At 31.7% G+C, this 22,108-nt stretch overlaps 3 protein-coding genes across 3 annotated transcripts; 2 read left to right on the top strand and 1 right to left on the bottom strand.

The window, feature by feature from the left end:
- Nucleotides 1-5,159: 5,159 nt before the first annotated feature.
- On the top strand, nucleotides 5,160-5,982 carry LOC115877037 (protein ALP1-like). The gene is made up of 2 exons (XM_030893101.1): nucleotides 5,160-5,283; nucleotides 5,371-5,982. The coding sequence occupies exons 1-2, from the start codon at nucleotides 5,266-5,268 to the stop codon at nucleotides 5,980-5,982; spliced, it is 630 nt and encodes a 209-aa protein (XP_030748961.1). The 5' UTR covers nucleotides 5,160-5,265.
- A 156-nt stretch (nucleotides 5,983-6,138) lies between these two features.
- On the bottom strand, nucleotides 6,139-8,477 carry LOC115877036. Its single transcript, XM_030893100.1, has 4 exons — nucleotides 7,235-8,477; nucleotides 6,913-7,175; nucleotides 6,589-6,711; nucleotides 6,139-6,461 (listed from the first exon to the last, which is right to left on the bottom strand). Exons 1-4 carry the CDS (start codon nucleotides 7,621-7,623, stop codon nucleotides 6,142-6,144), a joined length of 1,095 nt encoding a protein of 364 aa, XP_030748960.1. The 5' UTR covers nucleotides 7,624-8,477; the 3' UTR covers nucleotides 6,139-6,141.
- A 5,451-nt stretch (nucleotides 8,478-13,928) lies between these two features.
- LOC115877208 lies at nucleotides 13,929-15,167 on the top strand. Its single transcript, XM_030893366.1, has one exon. It carries the CDS (start codon nucleotides 13,929-13,931, stop codon nucleotides 15,165-15,167), a length of 1,239 nt encoding a protein of 412 aa, XP_030749226.1.
- The last annotated feature ends 6,941 nt before the right edge of the window (nucleotides 15,168-22,108 follow it).

Raw genomic sequence — 22,108 nt, 5'->3', positions numbered from 1 at the left:
TTATTATTTGTCAATCAGTGTATGATGACAGCAATTTGTCAATGTTTAAATCGGCTTTTTCTTGTTCATACTATAAAAAAAAACAAATGTCCAAATCAAATATTCCATTTAGAATTTAATCCAAAAATTATATACCGATCATGAAATAATTAATAGATTAATCGAATACTTACCTGTATGAAGATTAATCATAATTTTTCGAGCTTGTCTTCCGATATGATTACCTTGTAGTTTTTGCTGATTCACATCCATCGATACGTTTTAAAAGAAATATAAACAGTTTTTTATCGCCTCTCCGACCCATTGCCCCGTCCCGCCGGCCTGAATAATTCTGTTTTCAAGCAAAATTGTTCCCACGGGGTAGGTGGTTGGGTGGGTTGTAATCATATCGGAAGACAAGCTCGAAAAATTATGATTAATCTATTAATTTTCCTTCGCTTGTCTTCCGATATGATTACCTTGCAGCGGTTAAAAGCTAGCCAGTGCAATTTTGCGGTAATCACTCTCAATACCAACCAATAATATTTTCAACAAAATCAAAAAACAATTTATTAATACGTGATTACATTTATAGCAATAGCTAGGCTTAGAATAAGGTATAATATAATATAATGAAACGTAACAGAAAAAACATAATAAAAAAAAAATTATATCGTCCGGTATGGAAAAAATCAGCGATATTTTAAATACATATTACAAAGAAAGAAGAATAATTTCTTTATTTACTATAAACTATATATTATGAACGTTAAACTAAATCTAAATTTAATATGAAATTAGCAAAAATCTCATTAGGCGTGCCTAGAGGACGATTATAAAACCTAAAGAAAACATCTGAATTTGGGCTCCATCCCGCTGTATTTTTAATGACATTTATATTTACCCCTGATTTGTAAGCCGCGGACGTTGCCGCATGGCGAACACTATATCCCGTGAAAACACTAACATTTATGCCGCTGTTTTTTAGTGCTAACTTGATCCACCTACTCAAGGTCTGTGTTGTCGCGGTATGGTAAGGTTTTTTATGTGTTATAAATAGTGAAGTGCAAGTTGAGCGAATATGTTTTGTGACTTGTATATAGTGTTTGAGAGTAGAGGTTATACACATAATTCTGGTTTGTCGAAAAAAGGAAACGTTAAGACAGGTTGTTTTTTGTAAGGGGCTGAAGTTTTTAGTTTTGCAGAGATTCGAATTTCAATTTTGTCTGATGAAGTAGTGTCTATGTTAGTAATATCAATTTTGCTTAATGTTACGTTTTGGATATCATTGAGAATGGGGGGAAGGCTTAAAAGTAAGTTTTTGCCCAAGAAGTTGTAAAAGCATCTACTGCTACTGAATTTGGGTCAGGAACCCAAGAAATATATCTACTACATTTTTTATTAAAAGTGTTCTCTGTAGAGGACGAGGCTCTCTAAAGGGAGAAAGAAGTAAAGTTTCCTTAGGTTTAAACAATAATGGCTTTTCAACTAATAATGATATAAACAAAGGGTACCATGGCTGCGATAGGTACTACCACATAGGTACTACCAATATGCCAGTGGCTTGTTCCTGAATATTTTTTTCTAGCGTTTTGGATATCATTGAGAATGGGGGGAAGGCTTAAAAGTAAGTTTTTGCCCAAGAAGTTGTAAAAGCATCTACTGCTACTGAATTTGGGTCAGGAACCCAAGAAATATATCTACTACATTTTTTATTAAAAGTGTTCTCTGTAGAGGACGAGGCTCTCTAAAGGGAGAAAGAAGTAAAGTTTCCTTAGGTTTAAACAATAATGGCTTTTCAACTAATAATGATATAAACAAAGGGTACCATGGCTGCGATGGCCACATAGGTACTACCAATATGCCAGTGGCTTGTTCCTGAATAATTTTTTCTAGCGTTTTGGATATCATTGAGAATGGGGGGAAGGCATAAAAGTAAGTTTTTGCCCAAGAAGTTGTAAAAGCATCTACTGCTACTGAATTTGGGTCAGGAACCCAAGAAATATATCTACTACATTTTTTATTAAGGTTAGTTCCGGTTAAAAAAGATCTATTTCCGGTTCCCCAAAAACTCTAATTATTTTGTTAGAAATCTGTTTATGTAATTCGTATTCAGATCCAATCGACTTTTCTCTTGATCCCCTGTCAGCTTCTGTATTTTCTTTATAAGGAATGTAGGAAGCAAATAATGTTGTTTTATTCTGTTCACACCACGATAAAAACCGATAGGTTATCTCGCTAAGGTTTCGATATTTTACGCTCCCACCCCGATTTATACAGGCTATGGCGGTTTTATTGTCAATTCTTAACAAAATTCGAATATTCTTTTTTGTTTTGGTAAAAGATTTTAAGCCGTAAAAAGCAGCTTGTATTTCAAGGTAATTAATATGTTGTAATTTTTCTGATTCCTGCCAAAAACCCCTTGCATTCATGTCATTGCAATAAGCGCCCCATCCTGTAGGGGACGCATCAGAGAATATTTCTAAAGAAAAAACTTTAGGTTTAATGTTTTCAGAAAAATTTATATTTTGGATCCACCAATCTAAAGTATTTTTTATGTGATGAGAAAGTACCATTGTACTATTATATGTTTTTCCTTTAAGGGCTTTAAATTTTTCACGTTCTAATATTTTAATATGATGACGACAGTGTGGGATCGTTGGGGCTGCCGCCACCAACACTCCAATAACTTTCGCAAAGTCTCTGATCGTAACAATAGATTTTTTACACGTTTTGATAATTAGGGTTTTTAGTGAAAGTATTTTCTTTATTGATAACGAAAAAATCATTTTATTCACGTCATAAGAAAACCCTAGGTAAGTTATTGTTTGGGACGGGATTAAATTGGATTTTTCTGTGTTAATAATGAAACCTAAAGTGTTTAAAAGATTAACCACAAATTTGATATTAATTTCACCTTCAAGTTTGTTCTGAGCTATAATTAAAATGTCATCCAGATATATTACTAATAAAATGTTCTTAATGCGTAAATATTTGGCCACCTGTTTCATAATTTTTGTAAAGATATAGGTTTTGTAAAGATATAAGTTTATTAACTGTTCTGTAGTCTTCGAGTTTGAAGTGAGGAGCGGAAATATATTTATTCAATTCGTTCCGGTGGACTCGTAGCAAATGTGCAGGCAGAAATCGCTCCGTAAAATTTTATAAATTGTAGTTGTTTTACGAAGTATTTTACTTCAAATTTAATATCGACAGATTCGTCGAAGTTTAGAGAATAATATAGTGATTATGAAATCAAGTAATTATTCCAAAATTTGTGCATGCAGTGCAGTTTTATTCTTTGAGGGATAATTTAATTCTAAAAATGTCCAAGTGTGGTTTTTGTGATTCCTCGGCGCGGAGGCCGATGATAACGTGTGGAGGAATTTGCCGGAAAAAATTTCACGCCGATTGTGCGTCAGTTTCACCTGAATGGATCAGCACCTTGAATTCTAATAATGGAATATAATTGAAGTGTCGCGTAGCCATGCAGAGTTTGTTCGATGTTACGAAAACCAAAATGAAAGATATGTTGCAGAGTAAGTGTGATGACTTAATGAAGAGTTTTATTGATAAATGAACGAAACAGCAAAAATGAAATTCATACCTTGCTCTAAATGCGGTTCAAAAGCTGATATTGCACCAGGTGGATCTAATGAACATCAGATCACTTACCCAAAATATTCAGAGATGGTTAAGTCGATCCCTTCTAGAAAGATTATTGTCAAACCGAGAAATCAGGACCAACCGAATTTGGTGACCAAGTTGGATATAATGCAGAAAATCGAATCAAATAGTATTACTCATATTGCATTTGAGAAAGTTAAGCCAGTTGCTAATGGTGGTTATGTGCTCAGTACAAATCCCGATGTTGCATCAAGATTTCATTCTTTGTCTCAGAGAAGCCGTCCCGGATAGATACGAAGTGAAAACGACCAACAGTGATTAAGATTGTTGGTCTTTCTAAACATTATGAAGAGGACAGCCTCATCAAGTTAATTAGTTTTCAGCAAAAGCATCTTATTGCCGATCAGGCCCAGTTGAAAGTTTTAAAAGTGTGGGCTACTAAACGTAATAAACATATATATCAAGCCAAACTGCAGGTTGACTCTGTCACGTTCAAGAATATGTTAGGGATCGGTAAGTTAAACGTAGGTTTAGACACCTGTACTATTTATGAATCCTTAGATATTTCTCGCTGTTTTCAATGTAATGGTTACAATCATACTTCTAAAAATTCAAGTTCTCAGTGTTGTCCACTGTGCTCTGAGGAGCACACAGTCAAGGAATGTAAAGCTGATAAAATCCATTATAAGGTAGTAACTGTTTTGAATTTAAAAGAGAAACAAAAAATTGGCATCGCCATAAGTCACGCTGCCTGGGACCACAGAATGATTATGTTTACAAGCCAAAATTTGGAAAATGTTAAATCTGAGATACTACCATCTAAGTAGCAATTAGTGAATTTCATAGGGGAAACGGAGTATAGATCTGTGTCTGAACGGCGCGTACTTTCTGATAATTATACTTGTCTTAGGAACAGATCTAAATATATTAAAAACAATACAAATAAAACGATTTCGGTCTATTACCAGAATGTGTGAGGCCTGCGAAGTAAAACAAATGAGATTTATAATGCAATTTTGTGTACGGACTTCGATATTATTGCCTTGAGTGAATCATGGTTAAACTCAGATATTTTAGATACGGAGTTGTTTGACGCTAGATATAATGTTTTCCGGAAAGATCGAAATTATGCGCAATTGTCGTATAGCAGGGGTGGTGGTGTGGTCTTAGCAGTTCGAAATATATTTTCGGTATCACAGATTGTTTTATCCGAACTTCCAATAAATATTGACGTCTTAGCCTTAAAAATTACGTCAAACTACTCCTTATATATTTTATGTTTTTATTGTATATATTCCACCTAATGCAAAAATTTCTGGATTATAATTTCAACTTTTGAAACAATGTACAGATTACTCTACAATTCTAATATTTTATTTACTGGAGATTTTAATTTACCTGATTTTGTTTATTAATTCAATTAACGTGAGAAAACATCTCTTCATTGATGAATTTTGCTAGTTTCTTTAACCTAATTCAATATAACGCTGTAGCTAATTATAATAACAGATTTCTCGATCTGGATTTTGCAGATCCATCTTCAGTTTATCCCCACAATCAATATCTGAAGTTGTTCGAGCTACAACAGATATAATTCTGGCAAATAATGGAAGATTGTTAAATAATTTACAAGACCTACAATGGTTGGATAGAAATAAAATGACATATTACTCCCAGGTTAGTAGATCAGTTTTATATAATTAATTAAGATCCGTTTAATGTAACACTTACACTTCCCAGTTGTTTATTTACTTTTATCTTTAGGCTGTTCATGCAAAAGGTGGTGCTATGCAAAACTGTTGGGGCTTTATTGACGGCACTCCAAGACAAATATGCCGTCCATCAGTGGAACAAGAAAATTATTATTCAGGGCACAAAAGGTTCCATTGCCTTAAATACCAGTCTGTGCTGTATCCAGATGGGATTATTGTAGGCCTAAAAGGTGCATTTCCAGGCCGAAGACACGATGCTGGAATATTTCGGGAATCAGGACTATATAATGAGCTAGAGCATGTAGCTAATTTCGGTCCTGGTGAAAAATTTTCTTTATATGGAGACCAAGCCTATGGTTTAATGGATTTACTAATAACACCATACCAAGGCAGACCTGCAGATCTACAACCGTATCAAGAGCAGTTTAACCAGTCAATGAAAAGGTTGAGGGTATCTGTTGAATGGGGCTTCCAAAAAGTAGTAGGACAGTTCGCATTCATAGATTTTAGAAAAAACCAGAAGCTTCTCATGCAAGATGTCGAGTCAATGTATAAAACAACAGTGCTATTGACGAACTGTCATACATGTCTTTATGGAAGCCAGACGGCAACATATTTTAATATTGTACCACCAAACATAAATGTATATTTTGGAATTCAATAATAAACCTACTTTTCTATAACAATTTTTTATTTTTACAACTACATTTTACTTAACTAACATACCTACAACTAATTTAAGTGAACTAAAAAAAACTAAATACTAATAACTAAAAAAAAAGCGACTGAAAAAAATAAAATAATCTATGTAGAAAAAAACATTTTATTCCTTGTGGAGCAATTGGTCAATCAACTTTTGCTGTGATTGCATCAATTGTATTGATAGTTTTCTTTCTGCAATGTCTAGGTCGCCACGATTTTTTTCAGCCTCTAATTTAGCCATCACCTCTTTGTGGTGTAGTTCCGACTCTTTTTCTCGTAACCGCATTTCTTCTCGTTTTAGCGAAAGTTTTTCCTCTTCAATTAAAATCTTTCTCTCCTCCAACTCGAGTTCTTTAATTTTAATATTATTTTCCCTCTCATTTTTCTCTTGTAGATATAGCAGGGCATTTTTTCTCAAGGGCTCTTTTTTTCTAGTTTGACCTATAAAAAATATTTAAGGATAACTAAAATATTATAATATAATTTACTTAAAAAATAACTGGCTCTAAAAATCATGATATGGGTATACACATAGTAATAATTATAAGGAACTATAGGTAAAGCCTACCTAAGATTTTTTTTCTACTAGCAGGAGTTGGTTTACTCTGCTTGGAAGTGCTAGGGGTGGGAGGAACTGTAGGCTTAGTTATTTCTTCCACTATAATCTCTTCTTGAGGTGCCTCTTCGTGAACTAAAAAGAGTAATAATCAGTCTATCAGAACAACTAAAATTAGTTGATGAACTAATAATAAACAATAAAAAAGTAGGATTTTCATTTGTGGTAGTCTAAAAATTTGAATTATTAACCCCTAATACATAGACAATATAAACATAAGTTAATAACATTCTAATATTTCATTACTTTGTTTTCTATTTGCAAGATTAAACTTACTAAAATAGCAGTGCTCATCTACAGCCATTGGTGCTGGAACCTCATTAATAACTTCCTCTTCCACCAATCCTTCTTCTATCTCTCCAAATGTTTGGGGACAGGCTTCTCGTGGTTTCTTCCCCATTTCCATGATCATGTGATCCTTAGATGAGGACGATGATGTGGATCTCTTTTTTCTAAAATCATATTTATGTTCCTGTACAAGGGAACTTACTTCCTGGAGCAAAATATTTTTTTCACAGGGGGGTTCCTCAATTCCCGATCTAAAAAAAACTTTGTTTATAGGGGTGTATTTACATTTGAATTAATGGTTTTGACTTACCTAATTTCGTCAACTTTAATTTTATTTAAGAACAATTCAATTAGGCGTTGAACGTGCTGTTTCAGCGTTTTTATTAAATAATTTTTGCCCGTTGTGATGGCCACATTCGATTGAATAATTTCCCATCCTTGTAGGTTTATTATGGGGTTGACATTTAAAAACTCCCGCAATAATACTAGGTCGTCTTCGTAGGTGAATCGCAACCTAGTAGACTTATTACAGCTATTCATTATTAAAAATAAAGGCAACAAAAACAGCAAAAGGCAAAAAGTTAAAAAGTAACACACGTTCTGACACTGTTCTGACACGACGCGACGCTCTACAGGTTCTGATCTTAAGATCATAAACGAAGGCGCACCCACAGATCTGTATAAAAATTTGTTGCGCATGCGCCTAAAATAACGACATGAATAGTGACAAAATACTGCCTTTCACTATCTTGTCACAAATAAGGAAGGGTTTTATTTTATTAGTGACCGTCCTTATTTGTCGTTAAAACTGCGCATGCGTAACTGTCAACAATGTCAGAATAAGAATGTTTTTATTAGTGACTGCCACTATCGGCGCGTGCCATAATTCTCTAATATATTTAATTATAAAAAAATGTAGTTTTATTCACCATGACTGGCTTATAAATAGAATACCAACTACAGAGCTAACTCCAACACAGCATTTCTGTCTCAGATTAGCAGATGGGATGAATGGGCTTCCACCTCGAATTAAGAATCAATTAGAGGTGGAATTTCTACGGAGATTAACTGAGTTAGAGAATGAATATTAATAATAAATATATTTAATTATAAAAAAATGTAGCTTTATTCACCATGACTGGCTTATAAATAGAATACCAACTACAGAGCTAACTCCAACACAGCATTTCTGTCTCAGATTAGCAGATGGGATGAATGGGCTTCCACCTCGAATTAAGAATCAATTAGAGGTGGAATTTCTACAGAGATTAACTGAATTAGAGAACGAATATTAATAATAAATATATTTAATTATAAAAAAATGTAGTTTTATTCACCATGACTGGCTTATAAATAGAATACCAACTACAGAGCTAACTCCAACACAGCATTTCTGTCTCAGATTAGCAGATGGGATGAATGGGCTTCCACCTCGAATTAAGAATCTATTACAGGTGGAATTTCTACAGAGATTAACTGAATTAGAGAACGAATATTAATAATAAATATATTTAATTATAAAAAATGTAGTTTTATTCACCATGACTGGCTTATAAATAGAATACTAACTACAGAGCTAACTCCAACACAGCATTTCTGTCTCAGATTAGCAGATGGGGATGAATGGGCTTCCACCTCGAATTAAGAATCTATTACAGGTGGAATTTCTACAGAGATTAACTGAATTAGAGAACGAATATTAATAATAAATATATTTAATTATAAAAAATGTAGTTTTATTCACCATGACTGGCTTATAAATAGAATACCAACTACAGAGCTAACTCCAACACAGCATTTCTAAGGTCTCAGATTAGCAAGATGGATGAATGGGCTTCCACCTCGAATTAAGAATCTATTACAGGTGGAATTTCTACAGAGATTAACTGAATTAGAGAACGAATATTAATAATAAATATATTTAATTATAAAAAAATGTAGCTTTATTCACCATAACTGGCTTATAAATAGAATACCAACTACAGAGCTAACTCCAACACAGCATTTCTGTCTCAGATTAGCAGATGGGATGAATGGGCTACCACCTCGAATTAAGAATCTATTACAGGTGGAATTTCTACAGAGATTAACTGAATTAGAGAACGAATATTAATAATAAATATATTTAATTATAAAAAAATGTAGCTTTATTCACCATAACTGGCTTATAAATAGAATACCAACTACAGAGCTAACTCCAACACAGCATTTCTGTCTCAGATTAGCAGATGGGATGAATGGGCTTCCACCTCGAATTAAGAATCTATTACAGGTGGAATTTCTACAGAGATTAACTGAATTAGAGAACGAATATTAATAATAAATATATTTAATTATAAAAAAATGTAGTTTTATTCACCATGACTGGCTTATAAATAGAATACCAACTACAGAGCTAACTCCAACATAGCATTTCTGTCTCAGATTAGCAGATGGGATGAATGGGCTTCCACCTCGAATTAAGAATCAATTACAGGTGGAATTTCTACGGAGATTAACTGAATTAGTAGATAATATATGAGAGACCCTCCTCCTCATTATACTCCTCCTCCTCCCCCCACTACTAATTCTACCCTTTCCCCTACTCCTTTTTATTTCCAATATATTTTGTTATTTATTCTTAAGATTTTCGTTTATATCTAGTTTCAACATCAGTAAGAATAATATCTAGTATAATAATTTAAAAATTGATTTAAAATGAGTGATTTAGTAGAATTTTTCCATTGCAATTATCAGATCAATCTGTTCTTAGTGCTCAACGTCAATCTTTTAGTGTGTTAGACTCTCCTCCTAGAGAAGAAGTAGAAAGTTTAACTACTTTAAAAAATGAAAATGTACAAGAAAGTATGAAAGTGCTTTTGTGCTATTTGTTATGAAATGATTGATTTCTTATGAAAGTTGTATGCCAAATACGTGTTCACACTTTGTCTAAGTTGTATATTGAAATGGAATGATGTACAAAGTGGTTTAAAGATGAAATGTCCAATGTGTTGTTCAAGTTATACATATTTGGTGCAGATTCAAGAACATGTAATTAGACATCATTTTTACAATCACATAAAAAGAGGATTTAATTTCTAAAAAGAAAATGATGCTTATATTTTTATTCAAAATACATATTCTGAATAAAGTATATTTTAGTTTAACAACTTTAAGTTAGGTTATAAAGTTAAAATATTGTTTATAATTAAATATTGTTTATATAAATTAAAACATTGTTTATGAACCTAAATAGTCTTTGGATATACCTATTTACCCTATAACTGTGAAGTATCTACTTATAAATATGTATATGTTACTAGATATAACTATTAAACATTTTTACGTTAAAATAATAGCATATACCCTTCTAAATTACCACATATTAATAAATAAAAAAAATACTTATTACAAATGTTTAACTAAATACTATACTAGTATATAAAATTATAAAATTTTAGAAATAGTAACTTAATAACTAATTACTAAACTAAAATATATAATTTAAACAATACAAATAAAATTATAAAATAGTAACTTAATAACTAATTACAAAACTAAAATATATAATTTAAAAATATAATATAATAAAACAAAATATAATACATACCAAAAATAAATAAAATAATGCATCCTATATATTACTACATTTCCACTGAAAAATTCTTCCCATTGCAAATATAGCAACATGTAGGATGCATTATAATATATGTTAGTGTACACACTGCACATTTTCCACCACGTTTCATTTTATTAATTTCTTCAGGTAACAGTTTTGTGGAGAAGTGCGAAGACATATGCTCATGGGAACCATATGGAACCATGAGTTGGTGTCTATAATAACACTCTCCACACAGTGCCAACTGACGAAAAGTACCCAACACGTTAGTAGTTATCGTGACTCGCACATAATGTTTGAAGACACAAAACACTCCGGATTCTAGGGCTTCTTGATACTCTGTTACACCAATATACTTTGCCCTAATCGCCTTATGGGTGTCAGATGCGACATTATCTTCACATCCGGAGTCGTTTGGATCTTCAACATCTTCCGGAGCCAATCCTTCTACGTTGTTGGTATCTCTCTGCTCCAAAATATCTAATTTTTTATCAATTATTTCTTCGGTCTGTTGCCTGTTCACGAAGAATTCAAAAATGCGTAGAAAAAAATCCATATCTGGAAAAATTGCACACACAAAACAAAATAATAAATAAATAGAAAAAATAGTAATAATATATACACAAAATCATACCTGTGTTGTCTCTCTATACCTCTGTACAGCACGAACTCAAGTTTTATTTTCGATATATTCTATTTCAAATTTATCCATTTATAAGAAACTGAAAGAGAACCTTGTAAAAGCATTAACTTTGAGAACCAGTTTTTACACTCCAAAGGTCAATGAACTTTCAAGGAAAATGGTGTTTTTTGGTGTTTAGTAAAAAAAAAAAAATGATGTTTTGGATGAGGGGTGAAGGAGGGTGAGGGGATATAGTAGGATCAATGACTTATGATGAGAAAGAACTGGTTGGATAGGAATGCAACCAGTAGAAGGTTAAAGTAGGGAGCAAGTATAAAACCATCTGCAGTTACGACAGACTGTGTACTTTCAAGAAGTTCTTGAAATAAGTTTTATGGTTTCAGTGTTTTCGTTACTCATTTTTATTTTGTGTTGTGTCTTGTGCATAGTTGTCTTAAATATTTATATTTCGGTTGATCTAATGATTTTGAATATATATAAACATTTTCGAACCTAATACCATTAGGATGTTCAAGCAATGTTAACATAACATTAGTTTTACCACTTCCACTACAATCAACAATTAATCCTCTTTTCGAGCCACCACCAAACAAAGCTACATGTTTCCTAAATTGTTTGTGTGAAACTTTTTCATCATAGTTCTTAATAGGTAAAGAGAATTTTTGTTTTTCGATCTTCATTTTTAAAATTACTAATATATTCCATTGTGTGTAAAAGTATTTATACCCTAGCAGCAATAGTTTATTTTTCGTATTTAAATACGTTTTAATGATTGTGCATCACTCCAGTGTGAACAAAACTATAAATAGGAGACGAAAAAAAGGTTTTGGTTTAGTAAACAAATTAATTACCAACCTTCCCTTCGAATTTCACATACCAGGATATAACTACTGTGGACCGGGTACAAAATTGGAGAAGAGAATAGCCAGAGGGGATATTGGTATAAATCCATTGGATGCTGCTTGTAAACAGCATGATATAGCATACTCTCAATCTGAAGATTTATTAAAAAGACACGCATCTGATAAACTGTTAGGAGATCAGGCTTGGAATAGAGTAAAAGCTAAGGATTCTTCAATCGGTGAAAAAGTAGCTGCATTAACTGTTGCTGCCATAATGAAGGGAAAACGAAAGCTTGGAATGGGTATAAAAAAGAAAAAGGATAAAAAAAGTGGAAAGCTTAACATGAAGAAAAAACGTATAATTCGAACACCTGAAAAAATTGGGGGACTTTTACCACTTTTGCTCCCAATATTGGGAGCGTTAGGTGCACTAGGTGGAGGTGCTGCAGGAATTGCCAAAGCAGTCAACGATGCTAAAGCATCTAAACAGCAGTTAGAAGAAATGCATAGACATAATATTGCAATGGAGGATGTTTCTAAGGGAAAGGGATTATTTATTAAACCGTATAAGGGAAAAGGACTTTTTATAAAACCGTATAAAGGTGGTAAACTTGGTATAAAAAAAAAGACCAAAAGATTAACATAAGTTTTCCACGTAGACCGCTTACAAATATTGACATTATTAAGTATGTAAAGGTAATGAAAATTCCTAATTTCAGAGGTGTATTTATGCTTGATGAACTTCCAAATACAATATCTTTAAAAGAGTGTGGTGTTGTTAATTTAGACAGGAAGCAAAATAAAGGAACACATTGACTTCATACATTAAAAATGATAATCATGTTGTATACTTTGATAGTTATGGAAATTTAAAACCACCTCTTGAACTTTCAAAATATTTTAATTCAAATGGTGAAGTGAAAGTATTTTACACATATGAAAATAAACAAAAAAATAATTCATACAACTGCGGACAACTTTCTCTAAAATTCTTAAAAAATAATATATAAGCTAACAACATGTAATAAAATAGCATTTACACAATGTCTACAACAATAGCAATATCAGGAAACAGTTCAGTTTTATCAGCTGATTTCAATCCACCTATATATTTGGATGATGAGAAACAATATTTCTTAGGTTTAGCAGATTTTGAAACTTTTATGACTATACCCAATATAGAAAAGGGTCACAATAAACTTTATATAGGTGATAAAGTGATTGTTATTCCAGATGGAACTTATGATATAATTGATATAGAAACCTATATAAAAGACAAAGTTAAAACTGTGTTTGAATATGAAAACGTTGCTTTTTTATTAAAACCTAATACTAATACCCTGAAATGTACCTTAATGTGTAGCAAACAAATTGATTTTACAAAAGATGATTCAATAGGAAAAATACTAGGTTTTAAAAGTAGAATCATAGAAGCGGATAAAGTAGATCAATCAGATAATGTTGCTAATATAAGTAAAGTCAACGCTATTTGCATTGATTGTAATATCTGTGTTGGTTCATTTATAACGGAAAACCTGTTCATATTATTCACCAATTTTATCCTGCTGTAGCTCCAGGGTATAAAATAGTTGAATCTCCTTTACCCATATTATATTTTCCAGTCAGCGTTAAAGCAATTAACAACATTACAGTAAAAATTGTTGATCAAGACGGAGATCTTATCAGTTTCAGAGGTGAGACTATTACAGTAAGATTACATTTAAAAACAAACGGTTTATAAAATGGTTGTTAGATATAATAGAGGTAATATAAATTATTCTCCAGTTATTATTCCTAAAAAAATCAAAACTTATAAAAAGAAACTGACACAAAAATTATTCAGTGTCAAATCCAACACCAATCGATTAACACGAAAAAATCATAATTTTCTAAAATCGCTAGGTTTTAAAGTCTTAATATAATGAGCATATTAAATGTAAACGAAAAGTTATATATTGATAACTCTATTGTTAGTTCAGAATTACATACCTATCAACCATACATTTCTTCAAAATTTGATTATAATGATGAAATACGTATACCAATCCAAGAACTTGATGCTTACACTCTACCATCAGAAAGCCTACTTTATATCGAAGGAAAGTTAACAAACACAGAGGGAAATTATACAAAGAGATTGCGATTTACAAACAATGGTATAGCTTTCTTATTTAGAGAAATTCGTTATGAGTTAAATGGTATTACTATTGATACCTTAAGAAATGTAGGACTAGCATCAACATTAAAAAGTTATCTATCCAGTAACACAAATGAAAGTTTAAAACTGCAAAATGCAGGTTGGTTTCCACACAGAAAAGAAGAGGATAGAATTTTAGTTGATGATAATGGAAAATTCTCCGTATCTATACCACTAAAACTGCTAATGGGATTCTTTGAAGATTACAGAAAAATTATAATTAACATGAAACAAGAGTTGGTTCTTATTAGATCTAATAATGACTTAGATGGAGTTTTCTTTAAGGATGATGTAACAACTCCATCTACAACTGTAGAAACCCCAAAAGTTACTTTCGATAAAATCTATTGGAAAGTACCACATATTTCAGTTGATATACCACAACAACTAGCACTCACTAGAATACTGGAGTCAAATAAAGATATACTAATTGGATTTAGAAGTTGGGAACTTGTTGAATACTCTTCCCTAACTGAAACAACACGACACACATGGCCTGTAAAAACAACTAGCAAACTGGAAGCTCCCCGTCATGTAATAATTGCCTTTCAAGAAAATCGAAAAGGAGATGTTAAAAAAGATATGAGTCAATTTGACAATGTAGATTTAACAAATATTAGAATATTTTTAAATTCCGAAAGGTATCCTTATCATGACTTATATTTAAATTTCAAAGAGAACAAATATTCATCTTTATATGAAATGTTTGCCAATTTTCGTTATTCTTATTATGGTACTTCTAATGAACCCATTTTTAATCCTGAGAAATTCAAGGAGATTTCACCAATTGCATATATTGATTGTTCTCATCAAAAGGAAACGCTTCAAACGGGTTCTGTTGTAATGAGAATTGAGTTTGAAACAAACAGTGCAATCAAAAAAGACACATCTGCTTATTGTCTTATTTTACATGATAAATTATTTAGTTACAATCCTTTAACAAAGATTGTCAAACAATTATAAACTTTTACCCCCACCCTCATAGATTTAATATAAATAAGTAAACATAGTGTCTGTAGTAGTAGATATGTCATCAACACTTCAACTAGAAATACAAAATTTTATTTTTAAAATACAAAAATTGAAAGAACAAATTGCAAACTACTCAAGACAAAAAAGTTTAATTAAAAAGTTTAGTGAACTAAAAATATGAGGTTGATTGTGGATATACAAGGATTTAAAGATGAGAAAAACACCTTTTTACCTAAAGAACTTGCAGCTTTTGATGGACATAGAATATCACATTATATCTTTAAGAAACCCTATCCATTAGACTTTCTGTCACCAGAATGTCACAGACAGGCGGTATGGTTAATGAAAAACCATCATTGTATCAACTGGAATGATGGATTTACACCTCACCATTATTTTTCAAATATAATTGAAAAACTCACTGAAGAACCTGAAGTGGAATTTGTTTATGTTAAAGGAACTGAAAAAGCAGAATTTGTAAAGAAATATTCCAAAAAACCAGTGATTGAAATAGATGAACAACCTGCTTTGCCTATCGGAACACCAAAATGCTTTTATCATTCTAAGTCAACTTGTATGTGTGCATTATCAAATGTTTTATATTTGTATGATAATTTTTTTATGAATGAATAAAAATCTATATAATATTTATAACATCTTTTATTATTAAAATATAATTTTAACTAAATTAGTACTTCTACATCAACTAAGTTATTGGATGAATTATCCGGGTTAACTAAATTGCTATTTATGTTAGTGTTTACATCGTCTGTTACTTGTTCGTAAGGTATTCCCCGATCTTTAACAAATTTATTTAAATATGTTATTTGATTTATAAAGCCTAAGTCTATCATTACAGAGAATAATTCTAATGTATCATAATTTTCATAATATTGTGCACACGCACTCATTCCTTTTTCATATTTACGAATCATATCATAATATATTTTTTCCATCTGCCTAAGTTTTTGATAAGTCTCATGAAATGATTCATAAAATTCTTGATGAATACATATTACTGAACTAATTAGTTCAATATTCTCACTTGACATTTTTCACCTTAAAACAAAATATAGTTTTTTAAATATTTCGGAGCACGATATTGACGAAGAGGTCTATGTTTTCTTGATATTGTGCTTCTAACTTCTCCGGGTTGTTGTAACTTGTCTTTAAATCTTTGAAGTAACTGATCTCTAGCGTCATCCAAATGGAACCGCTCGAACACCTTTAAAATTTCTATTATAACTTTTGAATTCTTCGTTACTCTCAGGTATGGAACAATGTGTGTTAGTTCACTTGCAAAATATGTATGTCCCAATGCACGCACAAACTCGTAAAGATTAATCCTTTGTAATAGAAAATCAGCACAAAACTCAGTTATCCTATGACAATCTTCTTTAAGTGGCAAAAATAAATCTTTTTGATTAATTAAAACTATTTGATGAGAAATAGATTGATGAAAATCAATATATTTTTGAATCAGCTTTCTAACAACATTAGTTATTTTTTTCTTATTGTATTGCATCACTCTCGATGAATAAGAGATTCGCTTTACTTTCTTCTAAAGACCTACCTTACTAGCTATATATGACTAGGTGAATAAAGTGGGGATGAAAGTAGTAGGAATTAACATATTTTTGAAATGTATATTATATTAGTGAGAGGAGGAGGAGGAGGAGGAGTATAATGAGGAGGAGGGTCTCTCATATATTATCTACTTGAATTAGAGAATGAATATTAATAATAAATATATTTAATTATAAAAAAATGTAGCTTTATTCACCATGACTGGCTTATAAATAGAATACCAACTACAGAGCTAACTCCAACACAGCATTTCTGTCTCAGATTAGCAGATGGGATGAATGGGCTTCCACCTCGAATTAAGAATCTATTACAGGTGGAATTTCTACAGAGATTAACTGAATTAGAGAACGAATATTAATAATAAATATATTTAATTATAAAAAAATGTAGTTTTATTCACCATGACTGGCTTATAAATAGAATACCAACTACAGAGCTAACTCCAACACAGCATTTCTGTCTCAGATTAGCAGATGGGATGAATGGGCTTTCACCTCGAATCTATTACAGGTGGAATTTCTACAGAGATTAACTGAATTAGAGAACGAATATTAAAAATAAATATATTTAATTATAAAAAGATGTAGTTTTATTCACCATGACTGGCTTTATAAATAGAATACCAACCACAGAGCTAACTCCAAATAACAACACAGCATTTCTGTCTCAGATTAGCAGATGGATGAATGGGCTTCCACCTCGAATTAAGAATCTATTACAGGTGGAATTTCTACAGAGATTAACTGAATTAGAGAACGAATATTAATAATAAATATATTTAATTATAAAAATGTATTTTATTCACCATGACTGGCTTATAAATAGAATACTCAACAGAGCTAACTCCAACACAGCATTTCTGTCTCAGATTAGCAGATGGGATGAATGGGCTTCCACCTCGAATTAAGAATCTATTACAGGTGGAATTTCTACAGAGATTAACTGAATTAGAGAACGAATATTAATAATAAATATATATTTAATTATAAAAATGTAGTTTTATTCGCCATGACTGGCTTATAAATAGAATACCAACAGAGCTAACTCCAACACAGCATTTCTGTCTCAGATTAGCAGATGGGATGAATGGGCTTCCACCTCGAATTAAGAATCTATTACAGGTGGAATTTCTACAGAGATTAACTGAATTAGAGAACGAATATTAATAATAAATATATTTAATTATAAAAAAATGTAGTTTTATTCACCTATGACTGGCTTATAAATAGAATACCAACAGAGCTAACTCCAACACAGCATTTCTGTCTCAGATTAGCAGATGGGATGAATGGGCTTTCACCTCGAATCTATTACAGGTGGAATTTCTACAGAGATTAACTGAATTAGAGAACGAATATTAAAAAATAAATATATTTAATTATAAAATGTAGTTTTATTCACCATGACTGGCTTATAAATAGAATACCAACTACAGAGCTAACTCCAACAACAACACAGCATTTCTGTCTCAGATTAGCAGAGATGGGATGAATGGCTTCCACCTCGAATTAAGAATCTATTACAGGTGGAATTTCTACAGAGATTAACTGAATTAGAGAACGAATATTAATAATAAATATATTTAATTATAAAAATGTAGTTTTATTCTACCATGACTGGCTTATAAATAGAATACCAACAGAGCTAACTCCAACACAGCATTTCTGTCTCAGATTAGCAGATGGGATGAATGGGCTTCCACCCGAATTAAGAATCTATTACAGGTGGAATTTCTACAGAGATTAACTGAATTAGAGAACGAATATTAATAATAAATATATTTAATTATAAAAATGTAGTTTTATTCACCATGACTGGCTTATAAATAGAATACCAACAGAGCTAACTCCAACACAGCATTTCTGTCTCAGATTAGCAGATGGGATGAAATGGGCTTCCACCTCGAATTAAGAATCTATTTCAGGTGGAATTTCTACAGAGATTAACTGAATTAGAGAACGAATATTAATAATAAATATATTTAATTATAAAAAAATGTAGTTTTATTCACCATGACTGGCTTATAAATAGAATACTCAACAGAGCTAACTCCAACACAGCATTTCTGTCTCAGATTAGCAGATGGGATGAATGCTTCCACCTCGAATTAAGAATCTATTACAGGTGGAATTTCTACAGAGATTAACTGAATTAGAGAACGAATATTAAATAATAAATATATTTAATTATAAAAAATGTAGTTTTATTCACCATGACTGGCTTATAAATAGAATACCAACAGAGCTAGCTCCAACACAGCATTTCTGTCTCAGATTAGCAGATGGGATGAATGGGGCTTCCACCCTCGAATTAAGAATCTATTACAGGTGGAATTTCTACAGAGATTAACTGAATTAGAGAACGAATATTAATACAAATATATTTAATTATAAAAATGTAGTTTTATTCACCATGACTGGCTTATAAATAGAATACCAACAGAGCTAACTCCAACACAGCATTTCTGTCTCAGATTAGCAGATGGATGAATGGGCTTCCACCTCGAATTAAGAATCTATTACAGGTGGAATTTCTACAGAGATTAACTGAATTAGAGAACGAATATTAATAATAAATATATTTAATTATAAAAAAATGTAGTTTTATTCACCATGACTGGCTTATAAATAGAATACTCAACAGAGCTTAACTCCAACACAGCATTTCTGTCTCAGATTAGCAGATGGGATGAATGGGCTTCACCTCGAATTAAGAATCTATTACAGGTGGAATTTCTACAGAGATTAACTGAATTAGAGAACGAATATTAATAATAAATATATTTAATTATAAAAATGTAGTTTTATTCACCATGACTGGCTTATAACAGAATACCAACAGAGCTAGCTCCAACACAGCATTTCTGTCTTCAGATTAGCAGATGGGATGAATGGGCTTCCACCTCGAATTAAGAATCTATTACAGGTGGAATTTCTACAGAGATTAACTGAATTAGAGAACGAATATTAATAATAAATATATTTAATTATAAAAATGTAGTTTTATTCACCATGACTGGCTTATAAATAGAATACCAACAGAGCTAACTCCAACACAGCATTTCTGTCTCAGATTAGCAGATGGGGATGAATGGGCTTCCACCTCGAATTAAGAATCTATTACAGGTGTGGAATTTCTACAGAGATTAACTGAATTAGGAGAACGAATATTAATAATAAATATATTTAATTATAAAAATGTAGTTTTATTCACCATGACTGGCTTATAAATAGAATACCAACAGAGCTAACTCCAACACAGCATTTCTGTCTCAGATTAGCAGATGGGATGAATGGGCTTCCACCTCGAATTAAGAATCTATTACAGGTGGAATTTCACAGAGATTAACTGAATTAGAGAACGAATATTAATAATAAATATATTTAATTATAAAAAATGTAGTTTTATTCACCATGACTGGCTTATAAATAGAATACCAACAGAGCTAACTCCAGCAACAGCATTTCTGTCTCAGATTAGCAGATGGGGATGAATGGGGCTTCCACCTCTGAATTAAGAATCTATTACAGGTGGAATTTCTACAGAGATTAACTGAATTAGAGAACGAATATTACATAATAAATATATTTAATTATAAAAATGTAGTTTTATTCACCATGACTGGCTATAAATAGAATACCAACAGAGCTAACTCCAACACAGCATTTCTGTCTCAGATTAGCAGATGGGATGAATGGGCTTCCACCTCGAATTAAGAATCTATTACAGGTGGAATTTCTACAGAGATTAACTGAATTAGAGAACGAATATTAATAATAAATATATTTAATTATAAAAAATGTAGTTTTATTCACCATGACTGGCTTATAAATAGAATACCAACAGAGCTAACTCCAACACAGCATTTCTGTCTCAGATTAGCAGATGGGATGAATGGGCTTCCACCTCGAATTAAGAATCTATTACAGGTGGAATTTCTACAGAGATTAACTGAATTAGAGAACGAATATTAATAATAAATATATTTAATTATAAAAAATGTAGTTTTATTCACCATGACTGGCTTATAAATAGAATACCAACAGAGCTAACTCCAACACAGCATTTCTGTCTCAGATTAGCAGATGGGATGAATGGGCTTTCCACCTCGAATTAAGAATCTATTACAGGTGGAATTTCTACAGAGATTAACTGAATTAGAGAACGAATATTAATAATAAATATATTTAATTATAAAAATGTAGTTTTATTCACCATGACTGGCTTATAAATAGAATACCAACAGAGCTAACTCCAACACAGCATTTCTGTCTCAGATTAGCAGATGGGGATGAATGGGCTTCCACCTCGAATTAAGAATCTATTACAGGTGGGAATTTCTACAGAGATTAACTGAATTAGAGAATATTAATAATAAATATATTTAATTATAAAAAATGTAGTTTTATTCACCATGACTGGCTTATAAATAGAATACCAACAGAGCTAACTCCAACACAGCATTTCTGTCTCAGATTAGCAGATGGGATGAATGGGCTTCCACCTCGAATTAAGAATCTATTACAGGTGGAATTTCTACAGAGATTAACTGAATTAGAGAACGAATATTAATAATAAATATATTTAATTATAAAAAATGTAGTTTTATTCACCATGACTGGCTTATAAATAGAATACCAACAGAGCTAACTCCAACACAGCATTTCTGTCTCAGATTAGCAGATGGGATGAATGGGCTTTCACCTCGAATCTATTACAGGTGGAATTTCTACAGAGATTAACTGAATTAGAGAACGAATATTAAAAATAAATATATTTAATTATAAAAAAATGTAGTTTTATTCACCATGACTGGCTTATAAATAGAATACCAACTACAGAGCTAACTCCAACAACAACACAGCATTTCTGTCTCAGATTAGCAGATGGGATGAATGGGCTTCCACCTCGAATCAAGAATCTATTACAGGTGGAATTTCTACAGAGATTAACTGAATTAGAGAACGAATATTAATAATAAATATATTTAATTATAAAAAATGTAGTTTTATTCACCATGACTGGCTTATAAATAGAATACCAACTACAGAGCTAACTCCAACACAGCATTTCTGTCTCAGATTAGCAGATGGGATGAATGGGCTTCCACCTCGAATTAAGAATCAATTACAGGTGGAATTTCTACGGAGATTAACTGAATTAGAGAATGAATATTAATAATAAATATATTTAATTATAAAAAAATGTAGCTTTATTCACCATGACTGGCTTAGAAATAGAATACCAACTACAGAGCTAACTCCAACACAGCATTTCTGTCTCAGATTAGCAGATGGGATGAATGGGCTTCCACCTCGAATTAAGAATCTATTACAGGTGGAATT

This window comes from Sitophilus oryzae, unplaced genomic scaffold (assembly GCF_002938485.1).
Source record: "Sitophilus oryzae breed Bouriz unplaced genomic scaffold, Soryzae_2.0 scaffold_1442_pilon_pilon, whole genome shotgun sequence".
Lineage (NCBI taxonomy): Eukaryota > Metazoa > Arthropoda > Insecta > Coleoptera > Curculionidae > Sitophilus > Sitophilus oryzae.
This window is presented reverse-complemented; position numbering and strand designations above follow the sequence as displayed.

Excerpts from the sequence above, each read along its gene's own strand:
- LOC115877036 (XM_030893100.1), bottom strand. The coding sequence starts at position 7,623 with ATGCGCAACAAATTTTTATACAGATCTGTGGGTGCGCCTTCGTTTATG. Across the intron at positions 7,176-7,234 it reads ATTAAAGTTGACGAAATTAG|ATCGGGAATTGAGGAACCCC; the intron begins GTAAGTCAAAAC and ends AGTTTTTTTTAG. Across the intron at positions 6,712-6,912 it reads AGATGAGCACTGCTATTTTA|TTCACGAAGAGGCACCTCAA; the intron begins GTAAGTTTAATC and ends TACTCTTTTTAG.
- LOC115877208 (XM_030893366.1), top strand. The coding sequence starts at position 13,929 with ATGAGCATATTAAATGTAAACGAAAAGTTATATATTGATAACTCTATT.